Source organism: Orcinus orca, chromosome 14 (assembly GCF_937001465.1).
Source record: "Orcinus orca chromosome 14, mOrcOrc1.1, whole genome shotgun sequence".
NCBI lineage: Eukaryota > Metazoa > Chordata > Mammalia > Artiodactyla > Delphinidae > Orcinus > Orcinus orca.
The window spans coordinates 61,264,596-61,286,022 of record NC_064572.1 but is presented as its reverse complement, the minus strand read 5'-3'; the positions used below and the strand labels follow the sequence as shown (position 1 = coordinate 61,286,022).

The window sequence follows — 21,427 nt, the reverse complement described above, 5'->3', positions numbered from 1 at the left end:
ACATCCAGGTCCACAGTGAAGGTTCCTGTTTCTGATATCAGTGAGTGAACCAGTTGTAAGACCCGCCGCTCAAGTCTCAACTCTTTATGTAAGAGATGGTTCTCACTCTGGGAACCAGACAAAAGGTGGGTGCCCTATACCCTATGGGACAGAAGAAGGGAAACTTTTAGAAAACTGCAGTGTGTACCAGAGAAGGGTATTCTGTGTCTGGAATATATATTCTTCAAAGATGGCTGAAGAAAATAGGGAGATTTAATTTAGACAAGAAAAATAAGGTAAGTTGGGAGGACTTTCTTCAGATATTCAAAGGGCTGCTAAGTGAAAGAAAACAGATTTGGCCCAGGATCCTCTAAAATGACAGAAAACCAGGGACTACAATTTAAAAGAGAAAGATTTCACCACAAAACGAGCTCATTTTCCAAAGGCATGCCTGGCTTAACTGAGGACAGGACAGGCTTTCTCAGGAGGTAGACTATTAATCAAGGAATGAGTGGCCATGGCCACCTCAGAGGTGCTCTGAGATTCCTTACTCAGTGGGAGGTTGAGGTGAAAGATTACTGCTTCCCATCAAACTCTAAAATTCTATTAGTCTCTTCCATTTCCCTCCCCCCACACCCACTTCACTTTTGGAGCCTATTGTCTCTATGGTCACCAGAAAAGTAGCTTCTTCAAGCCACCAAAAAGACACACAAAGAAACTGGTGCTACAAGAGAAAGTGGTAGTTATACCACGCTAGTTCTCTTCCAAAAAACCTCCAGCTGTAGGTCCCTCCCCTGTCATTTTCACTGCTTCCTCACCTTTCTGGGGGAAACACTTACCATTCACACCTAAGACAGTAATATTTCCCCTTCTAGGTAAGGCTAAGAGCACCTTTGGGGCAGCTCTACCATCTGCGAGAGAATCTGCCCAATGCCTCGTGTGATCACAAATCAATGAACATTGTCCTTTAGGGAATCATCTCTACCCAAGACATAAATATCTCCAATGTCTTTCAGCAAACAGAAAAGCAACATAAAGTTGGGTCAAGCAAGGCAATTTACATCAAAGAACAGGAAGACTCACTTTGTAGGGGAAAGTCAAACCAGGAGCAGGTGTCTCACCAGACCCCAGCATTCTGCCCTATGTGTCATATTCAATTCCATTTGGAGAGAAAATGATCCAAAAATTGGAAAAGAAGGAAACAACTTTCATCACACTGGTTCTTCTATTCTGATGCACTGATGCTAAGAACCCTGGGGTGGAATAATGCTTTGAGGTGGTCTGGTTCACTCCCCTGCCCTCAGACAGTCTGTAGCTAGGACATCTGGACCAGAAGATGCTCTATATCTAAAGACCTCTAGGGAAGGAGTGCCCACAGTTTCAATCCTGTCTGAACATTTAATTTTATAGGAACACTGGGGCAGACCGTGCCTGTGGCTGGGACTTTATATATAATAAACAGCACCATGAAGCATTTTAGAGTTGAAGAAACTGAATTTTAGGGCACTAAGTGACTCATTCAAGAGTCACACAACTTGGGCTTCCCTGGTGGCGCAGTGGTTGAAAGTCTGCCTGCCGATGCAGGGGACACGGGTTCGTGCTCCGGTCCGGGAAGATCCCACATGCCGCGGAGAAGCTAGGCCCGTGAGCCATGGCCGCTGAGCCTGCGCGTCCAGAGCCTGTGCTCCGCAACGGGAGAGGCCACAACAGTGAGAGGCCCACATACCGCAAAAAAAAAAAAAAAAGTCACACAAGTATTAAGTGACAGGTCTAGAAAGTACCTATCATCCAGTTCTCCTGACCCCAAGTCCACTGCACTTTCTTCAACACTGTGCTACCCTAAGAGTCCAGTAATGTAAAATTATAATGATATTGAAAAATATACATTATATATAGCCGAGCTCTGTCATGATACTGTCTGAGTTCATTTCATCTTAGGCTTAAGAATACAATGTATTATGTATTCATGATACATTATGAATATATTTGAAAAGTATTAGGTGACCCACCAGTTTTCTCTCCTTTAGGCTAACTCATCCCTTTTCCATTAACTTTTCTTCACAAGTCCTAATTTCAGATCCTCTGTGAAAGTTCTTCTTTGAGCTGCTTCTAAGATTCCATTTCCCAATCACAGAATTTTAGGGAAAGCCATTTTTTTTCTCAGCAAAACCAGGGAATTCCCTTCTGTTTCTTCTATGCTCTTCTCAAACCAAATGATTATTAAATACCAGGAGTGCCTGTAAGTTGGTTTAACTTGAGGTCTCTAAAAATCCATCTCAGCATTTTATATTCTGACCCCATGCACACAGACACTGCCAGATCCCCTGAACCTCATGGAGCCCCACCCTCAGAGGGAAAGATGCTGTCAGGGGAGGACTCCCAGGGAAACTGGGGAGTGTGTATCTTTATCCATTCATCAACTTTGATTGAGATCCTGCTTTGTGCCAGACATAACTCTTCCTCTTCATCACTCTGACTTTCAGTGGCAATTAATCTGGCTAAATTCTTAATGAATTGTGGTCCCATAATTAATAAGAACTCGGGAAACACGAGTAGACAAATTAGGAAAAAAGTCTGAACATAAAGTTGAACGTGATGTTTCGGATCAGAATGTCTCTTGATTGCCAGGCCACGTCATCACCTGACCTTCAAGAGCTATTTAATAGGGATGTTTGGAGGGGAAAGGGATTCTGAGGTCTCTGCGCTCAAAAAGTTCATCTCTATTATTAGAAGCAAAAAAACAAACAGGAAGCAGACTGTGGGTGGTGCCATGAGAGAGGTGCAGAATATTTCTGCTTTGGGGCTAATAGGTTTCATATTAAATGTTTAAATTTCATATCTGTATGAGCCTCTCCTTCAGCTGCCATGTTTTAGCTGAAAGAATTTCAAGCCTCCTATGAACCAAGAATCTTATTGCCTGTTCTGTGAAGAAATGAACATCTTTTTCTTCTTTTTTCTATGTACTGCTTATTTTTTCCATCTCTCTGGGATATAACTTTTGCTTTGATTTCAGCCTCATTAAATCCTATATCAAAGGAAAGCATTGGCATCTAACTGCGTGCCTTTAGAGAGGTGTCATTTGATGTTAGCCAAACAGAGAGGTTCTGAAAATACTGAAGTAACTCCCAGGTGCTAAGACTTTAAAAATATCTTCATGTCCCTGTTGGAACAGACCACATTATGATACTTCATCTCCAGATTCAGAGCTTGGCTAGTATGAAAAGTTCTGAGGGCTGAACTGGCCACCACCTGACCCACCACAGATATCGGGAAGCATCACATTTATTTTGGGACATGGACAGATCTGGTAAAAGGAGCTTTAGGAAAAACCTTAACCTTAAGAATTCTAGGGCTTCTCTGGTGGCACAGCGGTTGGGAGTCTGCCTGCCAGTGCGGGGGACATGGGTTCGGGCCCTGGTCAGGGAGGATCCCACGTGCCGCGGAGCAACTAAGCCCATAAGGCCACAACTAAAGAAAGCCCACGCGCAGCAACGAAGACCCAACGCAGCCATAAATAAATAAATAAATTTATAAAAAAAAAAATAAAAGAATTCTATACCAAGAATTCTCACTCAGAAACAAAACCTGAAGACCTGTCTTCTGGGACTAAAGGGGCCATTACTCCATATATCTCAGCAGATTCAAGACATCTAAGTGTTCAAGTTCTATACTGCTTATATTAGTTGGTACTTGGAGTTTTTGAACTCTGGTCGCCCAGATGTACTCCCTGCAGGTTTCCATTATCCTCACTTGTCTGGGATCATTTAAATTACTTTCTTCTTAAAATAAACCACTCTATAAAAGTTCTGAAATTATTAAAAGATGACTTTATAGAGGAAAATTTTGGAAGTACTCTTAGAGATCAAGAAGTTTCTTCTATAACATCCCTGACAAAAAGCCCGTCAGCTTCTGTTTGATAAGACTCTTCATCTCATGAGTTGGCCCACTTTAGGACTAGACAGGTCTTATTGCAGGAAAGATCCTCCTTACTTGTGGCCAAAGGGTGTTTTCTTCCCATTTCTATCCTTGCTTTAGAAAAATTAAGCAGAGTAAATCTATACCATCCTTGTAACGATTTTCCAATATGTGTTCCCTTAGAGTTCTAGCCTCCAATCTAAACACTCTCAGCTTCTTCAGCCATTCCTCAAATAGCAGGTTCCGTGATCACTCACTGTCTGTTCACCTTGGAATCCATTGAGTTATATAAACTTATCTCATATGATTAACTGTTCAATTTTCTTACCTCAGACAAGCTTAGTTGTGGAGGTCTGAGAAGGAGTAGGAAATGTGAACATTTTGTTATTACAATTTACCTCACCAACACAGAACAGTAATATTTTAAAATCTTTTCCAACTTCATAATGAATAACAGTATTATTATGTTAAGTTGTATTCTTTAAGTATTAGTGAGGTTGAAATTTTTGCATCTATTAGCATTTTATTGCTTTTGTGAATTTTCTACATCCCCTTTGTTTATTTTTCTATTGGGCTGTTATCCACTTTATTAATGATTTGTAAGTTTTTTCTAATATAAGGCAATTTCCCCTTTGCTACCTATCATATGTGTTGAAATATTTTCCTCAGCATTTTATTTGCTATTTTTCCAACTATTTCATTTTTAGGGTGTTATCTTGACATACAGAAGTGTTCCCTTTTTATACAGTTAAATCTACCTTTTGCTTTGTGGTTCCTTCTTTCCATTTATATGGTTATCTACTTATATTCCTGAAATCAGATAAATATATATCTTTATCTTCTTCTAGTTTCTTTTTTGTTTCATTTGTTATATTCATTACTTTAATGCATTTGGAATTTGCTTTGATGTTCTGTAAGAGCTAAGGAACATCAATAGTGCTTTTTAAGCTGAGAGTGTGTGAGGAAACCTGTTAACCTCTGCAGGGCTTCAGGTGCCAGTTTTAAAATGTCAGAAAAAAAGATGGTGGAGACCTCTTTTTCCTGGAGGTAAAGGCCCTGCTGTTGCACATGTAACCACATCACCTGCAGGCCTTTTGAAAGGCCACTCAGAGCCCCTCAGAGGGACAGAGGAGCCGCAGAGGCTGGGAGCAAGGAGAGGCAAGAGAGATGCCTGGGATTGGGGAGGTTTACGAAATGGTTGAAGGTGAACAGGAAGGTGGTACTTCTAACCAGCAAAGTTCAAGTTAGTGTTCCAGTTCAGAAAGTCTGAAATAGATGCTGTGAAAGTATAAATATAAATATATATGACTATATGTATTTATAAGAATTCTTATACTTAAGGCTCAGAGTCAGTCTGTAGAAAAAATAAGGAGAAGTAAAAGCGTAGAGAAATAAGCCTTCCAGTTTTTACTCAGTGTGCGCTTACTCAGCAAGACCTAGAGGAGTCTGGATTCTTTTTACCCTTTGCTCCTTTGAGGCTTTTTGGTGGCTCCTAAAGAGAGAGTAGCTGTAAGCAATGCACACAGCGTTATCTAAGCAACTAAGTGTATACGTATCTGGGAAATATAGCGAGGGTACTGAACGATATATTTAACCCCCTTAGTGCCTTCTGCCTGAAGAGAGCTTGAGCTGCTCTTTGTCTGTGGGGAGCTCTCCGTGACACAGCCCAAGACCTGAGAGGAATCTAAATGACTTTAGCGACCTTGCTTCTCAAGAAAAGCACGCTTTTCCTTCTCAGTGCTAAAGAAATACAGAGTTTTTTATCTGTGCAGATGCTCCATTGGATTTGGTTCTGAATTCCTGCTGTGAAGGGCCACGCACACACCTCCCTGGTGCATGTTGAGGAGCTCATCCATCGCACCAGAGTACTCACTACAGGGAAAACATTAGATGCAGCAGTTCTGCAGAAGTGCTCACTCTACACTATTCAACAAAAAATTTGCCTTTGAAAAGTTCACATGTTTTTTTTCGTTTAAAAAACGTGGCCTCTTACATGGTACTCCAAAAGAGTAAGAAAAGACCTGTTTATTCAAAAGAAATTTAGAACGTCATGGTTAGAAAACTATTTGATCCCCGACCCCTGCCCCAGCTACCAACATACTCCCACTCTTTCATCATCAGCTCGTGCTGATCAACCATGGCTGCACTTTGAATTACCTGGGGGCCTTTAAAAGCCCCAGTGCCCAAGCCGCACCCCAGGCCAATTAAATCAGTCTCTGGACTGGGACCCAGAAACCAGTATTTTTTTAAAGCTCCCAGGTGATTCAAATATGTGGCCAAAGTTGAGAACTATTGTCCCTCTAGAAAATGCTGGAACAAGATTCCAGCTGATTTGCATCTCTGATTTCACCCAGATTGTATTCTTCATTCAGGCACTAAGCCATTTTGCCAAAGGTGCGAACATGCCAGGAGCCCCTGGGAGTTCTCTATGACTAAGTGGAAAGATGTGTACGGTTGCCAAAGGTTTTACTGTTTGTTTTGTTTTAACTCCCAGATTAGTAATGTACAGATCTCTGTGCAGATTAGAGGATTATAAAATGCTTTTATATTTTACAGTGACTTGACATCTTAAACCAAGATGTTTAGGAATTCAGCATTTTCACTGTTACTTTCTGAGAGATTTCATTTGCTCTCAGCTCTAGAATACATTTTCTTCCAGATCACTCCCAGCAGCTGGAATCTCTCTGCATAGCTGTCCATCAATACTGTGGTGTCCCCACCCCAGCTCCACTCACTTGGGGACCCTCGTTGCAAGCAGAGATTTCCGTTCTGTTCCAGGTGACCCAGATGAAATCCTGGTAAATGAGCACTTTAGAGTAAAGCTAACACGTTTCTGGGCAGTTGATTCTAAACTGAGGGGCAGGGAAGCAGAATACATAGGCAGTTCTGGTGGGCAGAGAAGAAATTATCCTGTCTTCTCCTTTCTCCACATCCTCCAGAGGCTGTGGTTTAGGTGATGGACAAAAATAAGCCTCAGGGAACTGAAAAGTCCTAATCCACCTCATCCCTGTAGCAGGTCCAGGGCCTTGAGTCAGTATTTCTTTGGCTGCCAAGCATCGGGAACCCACAACAGGATGTGGTTCATTCAGACAAGGGGTTGGAGCTCCAAGCTGTGGACCAGCTGCCAAACACCAGCAGTCGCTTGACAGCCTATCCTCCTCCCCACTCACCTTCTCTAGAACAACTCAGAGTCACCACACTCGTTGTACTCTGACATCTGTGGACCCTGGAGCAGAAACTGTGCCACCGGGACATCTTATTTTTCCCTTTTGAGGGTACACCAGTGCACCTGATGCTATAGGAACACTGTCAAAATCTGATCAAACTGAGCTATTTATCCCTTTGGTTTAACATATTTGAATAGGTTTCCAGGAAGCCTTGACCTTACAGTAATGGAACTCATTTTGGGCATGACTAATGGACTCTATTTCATACCCTCACATATGGAAAACCTGTCTGTGCACACACACGCCTGCCCTTTTACCTGACTCTCTTGATCTCACCTGCAGACTGCCTGTAATAAAGAGAATGCTTCTGATCCTCTACTGCCCCTTCCAGCTCCACACAACTAGGACTGGGGAAACCTGGTCCCTCCCCACACAGGATACTTTAAGACAAGACCGACCACAGAGGGTAAATATAGGAGGATGCAGGCGTAAGGAAGGGAGAGTTGAATTCTAACCTGGGAATCTGGGAAATCCTCAGGGCTGAGGACCATTGAGCAGGAGCTGTAAGGATGAGCTATACATCTAGGAAATGCTGGAGGGAAGGCTATTCCAGGCAATGGAATGAGCTTACTAAAGGTTTAGAAGTACGCAAGTTCAAGGGCCATTTTGTTTGGGGCCATAGCATATCGTCTCACGTGACTGGAATAGAGGATGCTTTATGAGGTGAGGGGAGAGGCCATAAAAATACGTTAGTGCCAGAATGCAGAAGGCCTTGAAATCCAGGCCATGAGGTTTGATTTTCTTTCTCTCTCTCCCCTTGTGTAATGTGTTAATTATAGCGCCTCTGACCACACATTTGCATATTTCTGTGTTTTCTGTCATAGTGGGTAAGGATTACATCTGTTATAATTGAATTTGTACAACACAAAGAACAGTAGGACTATGAATAATGCCCCTTTCATACCATTTGTGAATGTCGGTGATCATGGCACCAAGTCTTTACAATGGGAGGGAACAGGGCTAACCACATGGTAAAGTCTCCATGATTTTAATAGCTGGTTCTATTGTGGTTTGAGTGTGCTATGCCTATGACATGGAGCTTCGAGATGGTCACAGAATCAAACTGTCTTCCCAGAGTGCCCCCAGATGACGGCCTCCTCTGTTGGAAGTTAACAATATCAGTGTAAATCCAGGTTCCTTAGCTGGGCTCTCACCTTGTTTGCCGAGTGTGCTGTTATTTTAAACCACTAGAAGCAGATGGTAGGATCCCATGATGGCATAAACCATTATTACACAGACCTGGATAGAACACAGATCAAATCATGACCCCCAAACCTAACTGCAAACAGGAAAAGCTTACATCCCTAACAACTTGCCTAAAAATCCCCAGCTCTGCTTGCATAAAGGAGTCCTAGTTCAGTGATACAGAAGCTAGATTGAAACTCCTCATTATTTCAATATGCTCTCAAAGAACAGGACATAGGGCGAATGATCTTATCAGCCTCAAACTGTCTAAGTGGCCAGGAACTTCATATATAATGCGGGCTTTTCAAGGGGTAAGGGGAAAAGGAAGCATTCACCTCCATTTTTCACGTTGTCTCCTCTCTTTAACAACAGCAGAGTAAGGGACTGGAGTGTCCAACCAACCACATGAGAACCCTTGGAGAGGCTGACTGAGTGGAACCCGACAAGCATTAATGTGAACTACTATCATGCGCCAGAAGGCACTGAACCACGTGCCACTGAAAATCTAGAAATGAGAACAATTAGCCTAGCAGGAGAACAATCCCCTAACACACAGGAGAAAGCTTCAGGACACGCTTGGGAGGAAGTAATCCTCCCAACGACCCCTCAGGAGTAGGAGCTCCCCTGAGAGGGTCATGAGCATCCTACAGCTTTTGCTTCAGCTGGGCAAGTGCGGACTAGCCTGCTGCGGCCACCTCCGAGCGGCCCTCCTCAGCGGGTAGCATCACTCACGGCCATTTCAAAGGAACCTCCTCTCTAAGCTACTCCAGATGCACAGCCTCTCCCGGAGCAGGGAAATTGAGCGAGGCCCCTCCGTCCTCAAACCCGGCCGGCCTCCCTCCCGGCTCTAACCTGCCCCTGAGCTGGAGAAGGGCAGGGCAGCTGCACACACCAGCTTCCTAACTCAGCGAGGGGGCCTCCACGGGCAACTGGGCCTCGGGGGCCTGTAAAGCGCACACAGGTGCGGCTGGCGGGAGGGCGGGGCGCCGGGACCCAGGCAGGAGAGCCAGGCGCTGAGTCGCGCGTTGCTGCCAGCCCCGCACCTGCGCCCCCCTTCCCTGCACGCCAGCCGGGAAGCCGCACCCCCGGCAGGAATCGCAGCCCGGGCTCGGACGGTTCCTTAATATTAGCCACATTGCGGGGGCGCGGGGGTGCCGAGTGCACCGCAACGAAGTTTTTGTCGGGACTGGAGTGATCCTGCGGTTTGTTGCTCCAGGAGGCCAAGGGCCGCACACGTCTCCGGGCCTTGCCGGGACCGGAGAGCAGGCTGGAGGGGCAGAGGCAGGGGCTCCGCTTCGGGGGAGCCGGCGCGCGGGCTCTCAGCACCGTTGTGAAGAGCAAGGGGGACCTCTAGTGGCGCGCGGGGAAGCACGCTGGCACCAGAGTCGAAGCCAGGAGGTTGTGCGGGTTATTGAGCAGGAAAGGGAGCTGATACCCTCCCCGCCCCACACTCCTCAGATTATTACACCTTCTCCCTTCTCTCCTCCTTCCTCCCTCCCTTCTGCTCCCCACTCCTGCTTTCCCTCCCTCCCTCCCTCTCTCTCATTTAACAATCCAGAAACCCAGACCAGAGCCAACTGTGACATTTCTAGGCCTGCACACGTCATGCTCAGATGTGGACTGTAACTCAAGTCTCTGTCCTCCCACCACAGTGTCTTTTCCTTCCAGATTGTAGTTCGTCTACCCATGTATTTATATCCCATCCTTCTTTTACTGAGCACCTGCTATATGTGGGTTAGTGGACAGGAGAGCACGAGATGAGCAGGGCGGACACATGGTCTTCCTGACTAGGGGAGGGACTGACAAGCAGTCAGCGATCCCAGTGCTGTGACGAGTGCAGAGACAGGAGAAGTACTGGGTGATAGGGAGTGCTTTGCGGGCACCTGACCTGAAGGACAGGTAGGAGTTAGCAGGGCAAAGGAGGCTGGAAGCAGGGATGGAATACAGAGAAGTTTCCAGGAAGAGTGACAACACGTACAAAAACGCTGAGAGTAGAGAGATTGTGACTGGAACACAGAACGCAAGGAGGTGGGAGGTGGTGGGGAGCTGCAATGGGCAGCAGCTACAGGGGCCTCTACGGGCTGCAGACGGAGGTAAATGGCCTCGCTCGTGGGGTCTTGTAAGGACTTTGGAGAATGTTCTAAGATCAGCAGGAAGCTACTGAGCATTTAGACAGGTGAATGTCATGATCAGATTTCTACCTGTGCAGGATCACTCTGAATTTGGCATTAAACTCTGCTTCAGGCTAGCTATTAGGCTGTGGGCAGCCAACCTGAAAGATGTGGGAGCCAGAAAGAATCTTAGGGTTCATCTAGTCTGTCATACAAATGGAGAAACCCAAGCTCACAGAAGGCAAATCACTTTCTCAAAGTGGCTGAGGTGGAACTAGTTATCTCTAAGTCCCATTCAAGGCCCTAAATATGCCAGCAGAAACCAGACACTAGCTCCCCAGGCTGCTCCCGATAATACGCAGGCTTCCCTTGCCTCTGCTCCCACAGAAGTCCAGCCAGAGTCAGGCCAGAGACCAGCAAAGTATCTTCAAAACTGGCAAAGAACATGCTCACTGGACTTGCTTCCCTGAGACCTCAGAACAGCTGAAAGCTTGCTTCAGTATCCATGGCTAGCAAGAACCATAAAGTAAACCATGAAGACCAGAGATTGTAGACAGGTGGTGGGGGAAGGAGGGTGACCCAGCCAAGGGGATCCCACAGAGACCTGGGAAGCAGAGGGCTTGACTCCAAATTGAGACACTGAATCCCATTTCAAATAGCATGCAAAGAAAACAAGTTTAGGAACAAAGCAATTCAGACTTTGAAAAAACAGATGGTGATAAAAACTCAGTTGTCCTAATATTTGGATAATTTAAAAGCCCTCAGCAGCTAGGGAATTAAGAGAAATAGCTCAACATAGACTGGATCATTTAGCATTTGGTTTGAAATGTCACAGGCCAGGAAGGAGGTCCCAGAATGTGATGAAAATATGATAAGAAAGGTTTTCAAAGAAAGAAACATGATCCTAGTGAGTGCCATCTGGAATTGGGGAACAACACGAAATAGTAGAAACAGGTATCAGGAGGCCTGAATCCAAGACAGAGCTTAGCCACCTATTAGCTATGTGACCTTGCCCAGGCCACCTAACCTCTCTGACCTCATCTCAATAGTGAAGTTACAAAAATAATAATAATAATACTTGCCTGCGTACCTCACAGGGCTCTTTTAGCAGTCACAAGGGAGGCCAAATAGGACTATGGTGAAGGGCTGCAGGGCAAATCTCAGCTCTACCGCTTACCAGCTATGTGACTTAGGTGAATCTTAGACCCCTCTAAACTTTGATGTCTTCATCTGTAGGAATGCTAACACCTGCCTCAGTTGGTAGTTGTGAGGACTAAATGTGATAGAATAAATCACAGCATCCTGCCTTTTGCATAGACAGTGCTCAGTAATCAGTGATTTTTTATCATTAACATATGTTTGTAAACTTACAAGTTGTTCAGTGCATAAGAGTGGAAGATAATTGTAATATTTAGTGTGATATGACTTAACTGGGTAATAGGATAAATATTAAAATAAAAATGTAAGCAGGAAAATTAGAATGGAGGTGGTAAAGCACACTGTCCATCGTTACAGTGACGGAACTTTGTAAATAAGGTTGTATGAGGACTTAAGTTCTCACAAAATTAACTCAAGTTGGCTTAGCTAAGAGGTGGTCATATAGATCTTTTTTAAGGATGAAAAAACGCTATCAATGATCAACGGCCACGTGTCCAGTTGGGATAAGCTATCTAGTGAGTGACTGTGAGAATCAGCGATAATTCAGGTCTTATCTAACATCTCCAGGGCCACTGAGAGCAAGAGTAATTGGTACATTAATGAAATCTGTAAAGACGCTCAGCAAACCTCCAGGGAGCCTCTTTAGAGCTGGAGAAACTCAGTCCAGGAATACCAGAAATAATGTGAAAGAGCCTCAAAAGTCCATTCACTTGTTCAGAAAATATTCCATCCCAATTCTACGCCACTTGGTTAGGCACCGAGTATTTAGGGGTGAAAGGCACTGTACCTTTCCTCATCCAGCTCACAGCCCAGTGAGGGGCAGAGTGGGTAAGTCCCTACAGTTCAGTGAGGTGGTTATAAGCTTTGGGTACACGAGAGTGCAGAGTTGGGGCTCCTAACCCAAGGGTCAAAGAAGGTTCCCCAGAGGGGGCAACACGAGAGCAGGCTCCAGGGCCCCAGGGCAGTTAGTCCCGCAGAGGAGGAGGAGGGAGCACCACACACAGCAACCCAAAGTGGAACTACAAGTCATTTAATCTGGTCATGCTGGGCCAAAGGTACGCTCAGGTTCCGAGGTTCCTTTGTAATGGCATCAAATGTCGTAGCCCTCCCACACTAGCACTTGTCCCTTTAAAAACCTCTTGCTTGAAAAAAGCACTTGATGCCCCCTTCCTCCCAAAAAAATCTATTAGGAATTTTATAGCAGTTTTAAATGAACTTGTGTCTTATTAATCCCAAGTGTCTACAGGCATTCACATTTGAAAAATATTTAATTTTTTTTTTAATGAACTGGTATATTTTATTCCCACCAGGATCTACTGACATATTCATTTGAGAAAGATCTACCTCATTTATGGGCAAAATTTAACTGTTTTTCATTGGGAACAACCTGTTCATGCGTATACTGATGATGTCCTTACAATGACTGCCTACTCAGCCCAAGCCCACCCCCAGAGGTCTGGGATCCACAGGTAGCACCGCAGTAAGGGGCACTGGCAGCATCTGAGACTGGGGAGGTGGCCGGAGCTTGGTTTCATCGTCCGGATTAAGGTGGAAGGGATGGCGTTGTTGGAGAGTTTGAAGCAGGGACAGCAGCAGATGGCTCTGTCAGTAATGTGGCCAGCACAGGAGACGTAGGCAAGGCCAGGGGCAAGGAGGTAGTTCACAGGGAAAACTCTGAACTAAAATAATAGCAGTGAAGGGAGAGAAAGAAGCAGATCTGAAAAATATTTAAAGGTAGAATTGGTTGGATTTAGCGACTCCATACCTGGGACCTGAGGAAGAAGACCCAGATGACCACAGCTTTCTGGCTTAGGTAATCTTATAGAGGGTGGTACCAGCCCAAAGATAAGAAGGCAGAGAAAAGGACAGAGTTTGAGGAGAAGATCTTGACTTTCGACACGTGACTATAAAGTTCCTGTGGAACAGCCAAGTGGAGATATAAGTTAGAAGAAGGATTCAGCCTTGAGATACAGGTTTGGGAAGCATCGACATGCAGATAGTAATTAAAGTCCTGGGTGTTGGTAACAGCACCCAGCTGGAGCATGTAGTGTGGGAAGCAAAGAGGTCCCAGGACCAAGCACCAGCAACCCCAGCATCTGAGAGGCAGCTATAAGGGAAGAGTCCCCCCAAAAGGAAACAACATGCAGAAATGAAGGCGGAAAATGGAGGGAAAGAGAGAGAGAGAGAGAGAGAAAGAGAGAGAGAGAGAACGCTACCACGGGAGCCAAGGGAAGAGAGGGCTTTAGGAAAGGAGTCATGAAACTCGTCAGTGCCACAGTACAAGGACCAAGAAGTTTACCTACCCAGAATGACAATGAAAAGAGTAACAAAAAAAACACCATCTCCCACTTACATGGCTCACTATGCTTTCAAAGCACTTTCACATTTTTTATTTCATTTCATTCGTACTACATCCTATATAGCCTATATTCTCACAGATGCAAAACCGAGGGAAGTGAGGTAAGGAGACTTGCCAGAGCCGTCTAGGAAGTTAGTGGCCGGCTCCTGGAATTAGAGACCAGTCCACAATCTTGATCATGCTCCCTGGTTCCAACCATACCTGAGTCAGCTTTTTAACCAACCAATAAGGAAATCAGAATGGAGCCTGTTGCAGAATAACTACTCGTTATTAGTATGGAAATGAAAAGGCTTGCTTCTCACACTTTGTTTTGACTTCCTAGAACCCAGAGATGGCAATACTCTGGGATCATCTGAATCTAAGGGGGTGTTGCCTAACTCCTCAGGGGGAGGGCTTGCACCTAACTCCATATATAGGAGGGACCACTGAAGGTTCTCAAGTGATAGCAATTTGAGTATGCTTTGGAAAGATTAATTAGTATTATTGAACTAGTATTTGATAGTGCATATGTCTGGTTGTTGGATATTCACACAACCTAGAACCAAATAATAAAATACACTGTGAAGACCTGTCCTGGCTTTTTTTGCACCTGAACCCCCTCTCCTCACCCTGCCCTCCACTCCCATGAGTACGCTGTACTCACCAGAGAGGGTCACAGAAGGTTCTTGCATGTTTGGTGAGGTCAACATTGACCTTTAGATCTCAATTCTCACACCTCCACATCTTCCAGAGGCAGGCCTGGCTCTCCACCCAGGAGCCCCCTGCTTGTTCATTCATTCCTCAGTCATACCAACAAGAGAGGGGGGCTGCCCCCTGGCCTGTCAGATCTGGACTGGGCCCAAACTGGTCCACATCGGGCCGGGCCTGGAGCTGTCTCTCTGCCCAGCTCTCCCCTGGGAGCAATTTACATTGCACTTATCTCTGGGGGTTCATGGCTGTACTGAGCAAGGGGTCTGATGATCTCTCTCTAAACCTATCATTCGTAGCACAGAAGGAACACTAAACCAAGACCTCTTTATCAATTTCTAACAGTTTATTCTCTTCACAGCTCAGATGATACCACTACAATGTTATCACACTGGAGGCTGGGCAAGGCCCAGAAACAGTCATCACTGTAAGGCTGATTTTCCAAAGTGACTGACAGCCTTATTTCCAGCTAGTAGCCTGGTTCTGGCCTTTTCTACTGACCCATAAAACTGAGCTTCAGTGGGTACTTGGCTGTCCGAGTCACTCCCCCGTCAGAAACAGCTGGGAGACTGTCTGGATTCTGTACCACAGGCCTAGGATGGGTGATGAGCCGTTCCCCTTTGCTCTAAGTCCTTCTCAGGGCTGAAAATGACTGATACACAGGAAGGATAAAAGCAAGCAACTCAGGTGAACTGAGATCACAAATGCCTGCTTTATCACCTACTTCTTTGTGTCTCTAAAATGTAAACATTCATTAAATATTAGATATGGAAACTCATGCTCAGATTAGAGAAAGGAAGGTTGTTACATAAGTCTCTGTCCTCCTCCAGAACCGCCCTAGACAAGTGACACAATGTCAGTTCTCTCATCTCTCAAATAAACTCATGAAAGATGCCAGTTAAATAGGAACTTCTGAAGTCACCTTAAGCCTATGCATCATTCCACACTTTAGGTAGAAGAAAATTCTTTAGGTAGAAGAGTCAAACTGAACTGCTATTATGATTTAAAGACAAAAAAAAAAAGACATGAGACACTTTTCAGCTTCTGCCTCAGAGGCATTTAACTTGTCAAAATAAATGATGTGTCTCTGGAACTAGACTACCTGTGTTCAAATCCTGGCTCCCAGGACTACAAGCTGTATAGCCTTGGGCAAGTCATCTAAGTACTCTAGGTAGAATGGGGCAAGGACAGTTTCTTCCTCAGAGCATTGCTGGGATGTTCGAGTGTGTTATCAAAGCACCCAGCTGAGAGCCTGGGCAGAGTAAGTATCAGTCAGTGATAGCCAGCCGGGCACGGTCAGCAGACGGGGGCAATCTGAGGCTGCCCAGGCTTTGCTGCAATGGCTTCCTTTCAAGGCAATAACGAGTCCCATGCTGTTTTTCCTCACTGTAGGTCAGTGCAGCTGAACGGCCAGCCCTTAGTGATGGTGGACGATGGGACCCTCCCAGAACTGAAGCCCCGCCCCCTGCGGGCCGGCCGGACATTGGTCATCCCTCCAGTCACCATGGGCTTTTATGTGGTCAAGAATGTCAACGCTTTGGCCTGCCGCTACCGATAAACCCCCTCACACCCACAAGTCGCCAGCAGGCCTGCTGGACTGCTTTCCACTCTTCTGCCCTAATGGTATCAGTATTTTTCAGGCATCTTCTGAGCAACAAACCAGTCTCTGCCGCCCCATCCTGCTGGAATCAACACTAACTTGCTCTCCAAAGAGACAAATACCCTAGCATGAGCTTAGCCTAGGTAGGTCACTTCTACCCCAAAGGAAAATGTAGACCTCTTAAGCACGAAGGTATGTGTGTAGAGCTGTACGCACCCTTGTACATGCACCATGAGAACAAGCTGACAGTGCACTTCCAGGACAAATGAAATAACTCCCCACAATCCTGGTCACATAGCAAAATAACTACAGACCTTAGCCTGTGGCTGCTGCCCTCGGCAGAAGATGAGGAAGGAAAAAAACCCGGTGGACATTTGAGAGCCCAGTCCCCCCTAACTCCTTTCCTTTGTTTGTTCCCTGCTGTTGCCCTGGGTTTCATATCACCTCTCCTCCCATAGGGGAGCAAGTGGGTGAGTCAGTGCTGGCCTGCTGGGCGAGCTGTTAATGTAATTTCCTGGCGCATGTATGAGTGTGTGCATCTGGGTTTCTGACAGTGGCATCAATCACTAGCTATTCCTCTGGGAAGCGGGTGCTTCAAAAGTAAAATTGCAATCATACTCCAGATTTTGTAAGAAGGTTCTATTCCTCTGTGAATCCAGATTCCCCCAGGGCTAGAATGGAAGTCAGGTAACAGTATTCACTGAGTGGACAGCAATGTATCAGGCAGCACAAAAAGCAGTCATCATCTGTCACGTGGCTGCGAGGGAGAGAGTTTCAGTACAAAGAGAAAGCGCACCCAACCACCAAACACAGACACACACACAAACACACACACACGTGTCCCTCGGCTGAACAAAGCAAATAATTAGACCTACCTCAATTTTGAGAGAATATTAAGGGCTTGATAGGGTAAGTCCTTAATGGTTTGGTTGACCAAAACCATTTTAAACCAAGGGATAAATCAAAGGTCATCACAACTGTAAGACACAACTGAATCTAACCTTTCTGCTTCTTCCCAAGTATCTGAGTGCTCTCAATGTCTTGTACTAGGCAGAAATCTAATGTGCTCATGAAAGATGACCAGGTCCATGCTCTCCCAGACCAGCTTATCTGAGCATAGAACTAAGCTTTCAGTTCACCACGTTGGGGAAGGGCGATCTGGAGACTGAGGTCTGATGGGGAAACTGTGGAATGGGAGGTGGGAGGCCCCCGAGTTGGGCAGGGGGGAGTGGAGTGGTGTAAAGTTCACGATGGGGACCTTCTGTATGATTCAAGAGGTTTGTGTGGGTCTTTGCAAAAAAGCTGCAACTGAAATGACTTTCTTTTCTGTGGATATGATTTTCTTTTGCAGGATGAATGACACAAAGGATGTTTTTTTTTAAGGAGGAGATATTAGACAATGTCACAGGGTTCCAGTAGAGAGAGATACAACTTCTGCTGATGTGAAAGGATAGAAATGGAAGAGAGGGGCAAGGTGGCTGAGGCCAGAGGCCAGGGAGACTGCCTAAGGAGGAGTTAGGAGCAGGGCCAGGTCTGCAGAGTGAGTGATAAGGAAGACTAGATGGGAGCAGGAAGGGACTCAGCATGGAGAACTGGGAATCTGGGAGAGGGAAACCAGCAGGCTCAGTTTACGCGACGGGAAGAGAGTGGAGTCAGTTTTGACCTAAGCTTATTATCGGGTAGAGGAGGAACAGCACCAGGAGGTGTGAAGTGGGAAAGGGGGAGACTGAGGACTGGCTGGCCTCGGTCAGTGGAGGCTCAGCCTGGAAGCAGCTGCAGAGAGAGGACCAGACCCTGGCACATCCCCGCAAGGCTGCCCAGAGGGGCCCCTCGTCTCACCGGAAGCAGGCCTCTCCCATGACGCTTCAGATCTGGGAGGGAGGGAAGTGCCAAGACTGGGGGTAGAAAGGCAGGGAAGAAGCAGCAGAGGAAAGTGAAGAAGAGAAGGGAAAAGAGATAGTACAGATAGCAGATAGCAAAGTCTCGTCTACATACTGGTACAGCTGCAGGCCCCTCATAATAACGGGGGTAACCAGAGGTCCCTGCAGGCTGGCCCTGGGCTAGTTTGCTTTACATACATAGCCTCAGCTCGGCGAGTTACTATTCTTAGCTCCATTTTTCCTATGAGGCCTGGAGAGGGTCTGTAACTTGCTCAGGGTCATCCAGGGGAATGGGTTGCTGAGATCAGAATAGTCTGGAGCCTGTTCATTTAACCGCCCAGCTCAGCGGCTGCCCAATTCACAGACTCACCTCTTTACCTCTTCATAGGTTCTGCTAATTCAGTACAGCCAGGACCTCCGGAGCTCCATTCAGACACACTTTCTCTAAATAAGTGTTGACTCTTCACTAAGCCTCTAGACTTGCAGAATATAGGCAGTCCCTGCTTCTTTTGTCTTTATATCTTAAATACTGCTCCTAAGAGGTTTAAGTTTTGGGTTTGGGTTTTTTTTCTTTTTTAATTAATAAAAAGGGAAGGGAATCAATGAAATTTATCTTTGGAGTCCTGCAATTCTAACTTTGCAGCCGCCTCATGGAAGAAGTATTTGCATTGTACAAAGGATACCGAGACACTCACTATAACATCACATTCTGTAAGGATTTTAGTACAGGGCATCTGTCCTGGCTTTCTCATTTAGGGGTGAGGGGTAATTACTAAATCAGTAGGGATCCCCCCTTATAAGGGATTGTCCTACCACACTCCCCCCAAAAGACAGCTTGTGGCAAAACTCAGCATCACGCTGCACGTCAGGGGAGCAGCTTGCCAGGCTGGGCCCCAGGACAAAAGAGCTCATCAACCAGCTTCCCCCCATCAGATTTTTCCTCCCAAAACAAGACACAGCCGAGATAGTCTTAAGACTTAAGAGCCACTTTATTTTAAACAAAAGAATGTGCTTGCACAAATGCTTCTTTGAAAGCATAATAATGTATAATGAGAAGTTTGTGCCTTTTGTTGAGATGGCTTTCTGCTCCCCCTGCCTCTAAGAATGATTTTCTTTCTCCTTTCTTATCACAAAGGCTCAGAACAAATGCTCATTGTTATTTGAAGAGAAAGTCTCAATCTTCCAGTGCCCTGAAAAAGCTGCCAGTGTGGGATATTAGCATTATCTCCAGCTGGAGACAAGCTTGAAAACACCAGACCTGGGCTACATTGAGCCTAAGGCTGGGGACTCCCAGAACCACAATTCCCAAAGGCCCACTGGCCCTCCGTAGTCCCTGCCCCTCCCCAGCTGTTGGGCAGTCCCTGGGCAGATGAGTCCCAGCCCTGTACCCTCCAACAGGGCAGAGGTTGTGGGCAGATTCTGCCTGAGAGGCCTCCCCCACCACAGCTCTCAGCACCAGGGACCCTCAACGGTGGGGAGGACCCAGCAGGACTGAACTGCTGAGCAGCCGTGTGGTCCAGGCCAGGCCCAGCATCTGCAGGTGGGCCCTGCTGCCTGCACTCAAGGCCCCTGTGTTTGGGATGGATGCAGCTGCAGGATTCACTGTGGAAATGCAGTGAGAGCTTTACTTCTGAAAACAAAACAGGAAGTGTTTCATCTCTGCAAAAGCCAAGGCAAACCAGGTGGGTCCCTCGGACAATAAAAACACTGGGACAAAGAAGGACTTCAAACTTTTGAAATATCAATAGAGCAAACAAAAGTAATAAAGATATGGCTTGGAGAAGGCAAGGGAAGGGGGCCATAAACACTTCCCCCTCTCCCCAACCTCAACACCACGGCCCCAGCCTGAACACTGCCCATTGCTCTTTTCCACACCTTCTCTCCAGTTCCACAGCCTCACCTCTGCCAGCCACTCTATTCCCCAACCCAGAGCCCAGGGAAATCCGCCGTACTGAAAGGGAATTAAGTTCTGATTGTAGAATAGTTCACAATCTTTTTCTTAAGATGTACCAGAATTGCAAATAAGATAGTAAGGAGTACTCAAAGAGAAATAGTTATTATAAAGCCCAAGAGCATTAGAATCCCCACCTCCGGGTTCTGCTAACAGTTTCTGTAACTGCCTTCCCGTGCCCAGTCCTGGTGGTGGTGACTAGCTGGGGCGTTCAGAAGAACCAGAGTGGCATAACTAGAACTTGAACCCAGATCTGTCAGAGTCCAAATTCTGCTCTCATTGCACGGGGCTCACTCTCGCTGGACTGGCTATGGCCAACTTCCTGTCACCTCTGCTGCCCACAGCTAGCTTTCGTGAGGTCCTGGGTGTGTCTACACAGAACCCTAGCGGTGCCTTCGCCCAGGAGAGTTGATCTCAGGGTTTGGAGGGACTGACCAGTAGCTCTGACGAGTAGTGAGTCGAGCTGTGACCAGCCTTAGCTGTAGAATTTTGAATCCAGGCTCACCTTGGCCTACCAGGGGCCCTCTGGGTCTGCTCCTCGCCTACGTTTGTCTGGGGCCACTCCTACCGCTACCACCCACCATAGGTGATGACTCTTGGTATTTCAAAGTCCCAGAGGTAAGTGGCAGAGCCAGTCAGCACCCACACAGGCACTGCCTCTGAGCACTGCTCCTCCCCCACCACCACCCAGAGCTTTGGAAGTTTCTCTTCACCTTCCCAGACTAAGTAACAAATCCATTAACTACTGCCCTAGGGGTAGTATTTGCAAGTATCACTGTAAAGCAAGAAAGCCACAATACAGCAAACCAACTGCTTGGACATCCATTTCCTTCTAAACAGCAGAGCAACCCCAGGGGCCCTGGGAGCATCTGGGGGAGCACACCAAGCTCCACATGACTGGTTCAAGAGTAAACCCCACTGTCCTGTGCGCCCAGCAGAGAAAAGGGGGGCCCTTCTTTTTAGCCCACGTCAGGCACATTACTCTTCTAATTATTATTCATGAAAATAGTCTCGGATTCTTTTTCAAGTTGTAAATGTTACGTAGTAAATTATATTTTGGGAAGAAGCAAAAAGAAACCTTAGTTTTATTCATCTTGAAATTGGCAAAATGAGTGCAGGAACACCTCCCAGGGAAATGTTCTCTGTGCAGGGGATTTTAACAGGTGTTAATATTTTCTTCCAGGGAACGGATTATATTAAGGTTTATATGAGCCTGGTGATTGGCAGAGAGTTTGGGTCCCTGAGGTAGTTCATATTTTGAGGTAATGTTCTGTAAGTAATAAAATGTGGATACTCTAACTTTCTGTTCTCAGGGTGTTCTGTGGGGAGAGGAAGGCTGCTATTGTCCACACGACACCTCGACCTGAAGACTGAT

At 46.1% G+C, this 21,427-nt stretch overlaps 1 protein-coding gene across 2 annotated transcripts in view; it reads left to right on the top strand.

The window, feature by feature from the left end:
• The window catches only part of HPSE2 (heparanase 2 (inactive)), a 638,970-nt gene extending 620,257 nt beyond the window's left edge, over nucleotides 1-18,713 (top strand). For both annotated transcript variants that reach the window (XM_004268436.4, XM_004268434.4), the window contains one exon: nucleotides 16,014-18,713. In XM_004268436.4, coding sequence (XP_004268484.1) covers nucleotides 16,014-16,179 — 166 coding nt within the window. In that variant the 3' untranslated portion in view covers nucleotides 16,180-18,713. The remainder of the gene's footprint in view (nucleotides 1-16,013) is intronic.
• Nucleotides 18,714-21,427: the final 2,714 nt, after the last annotated feature.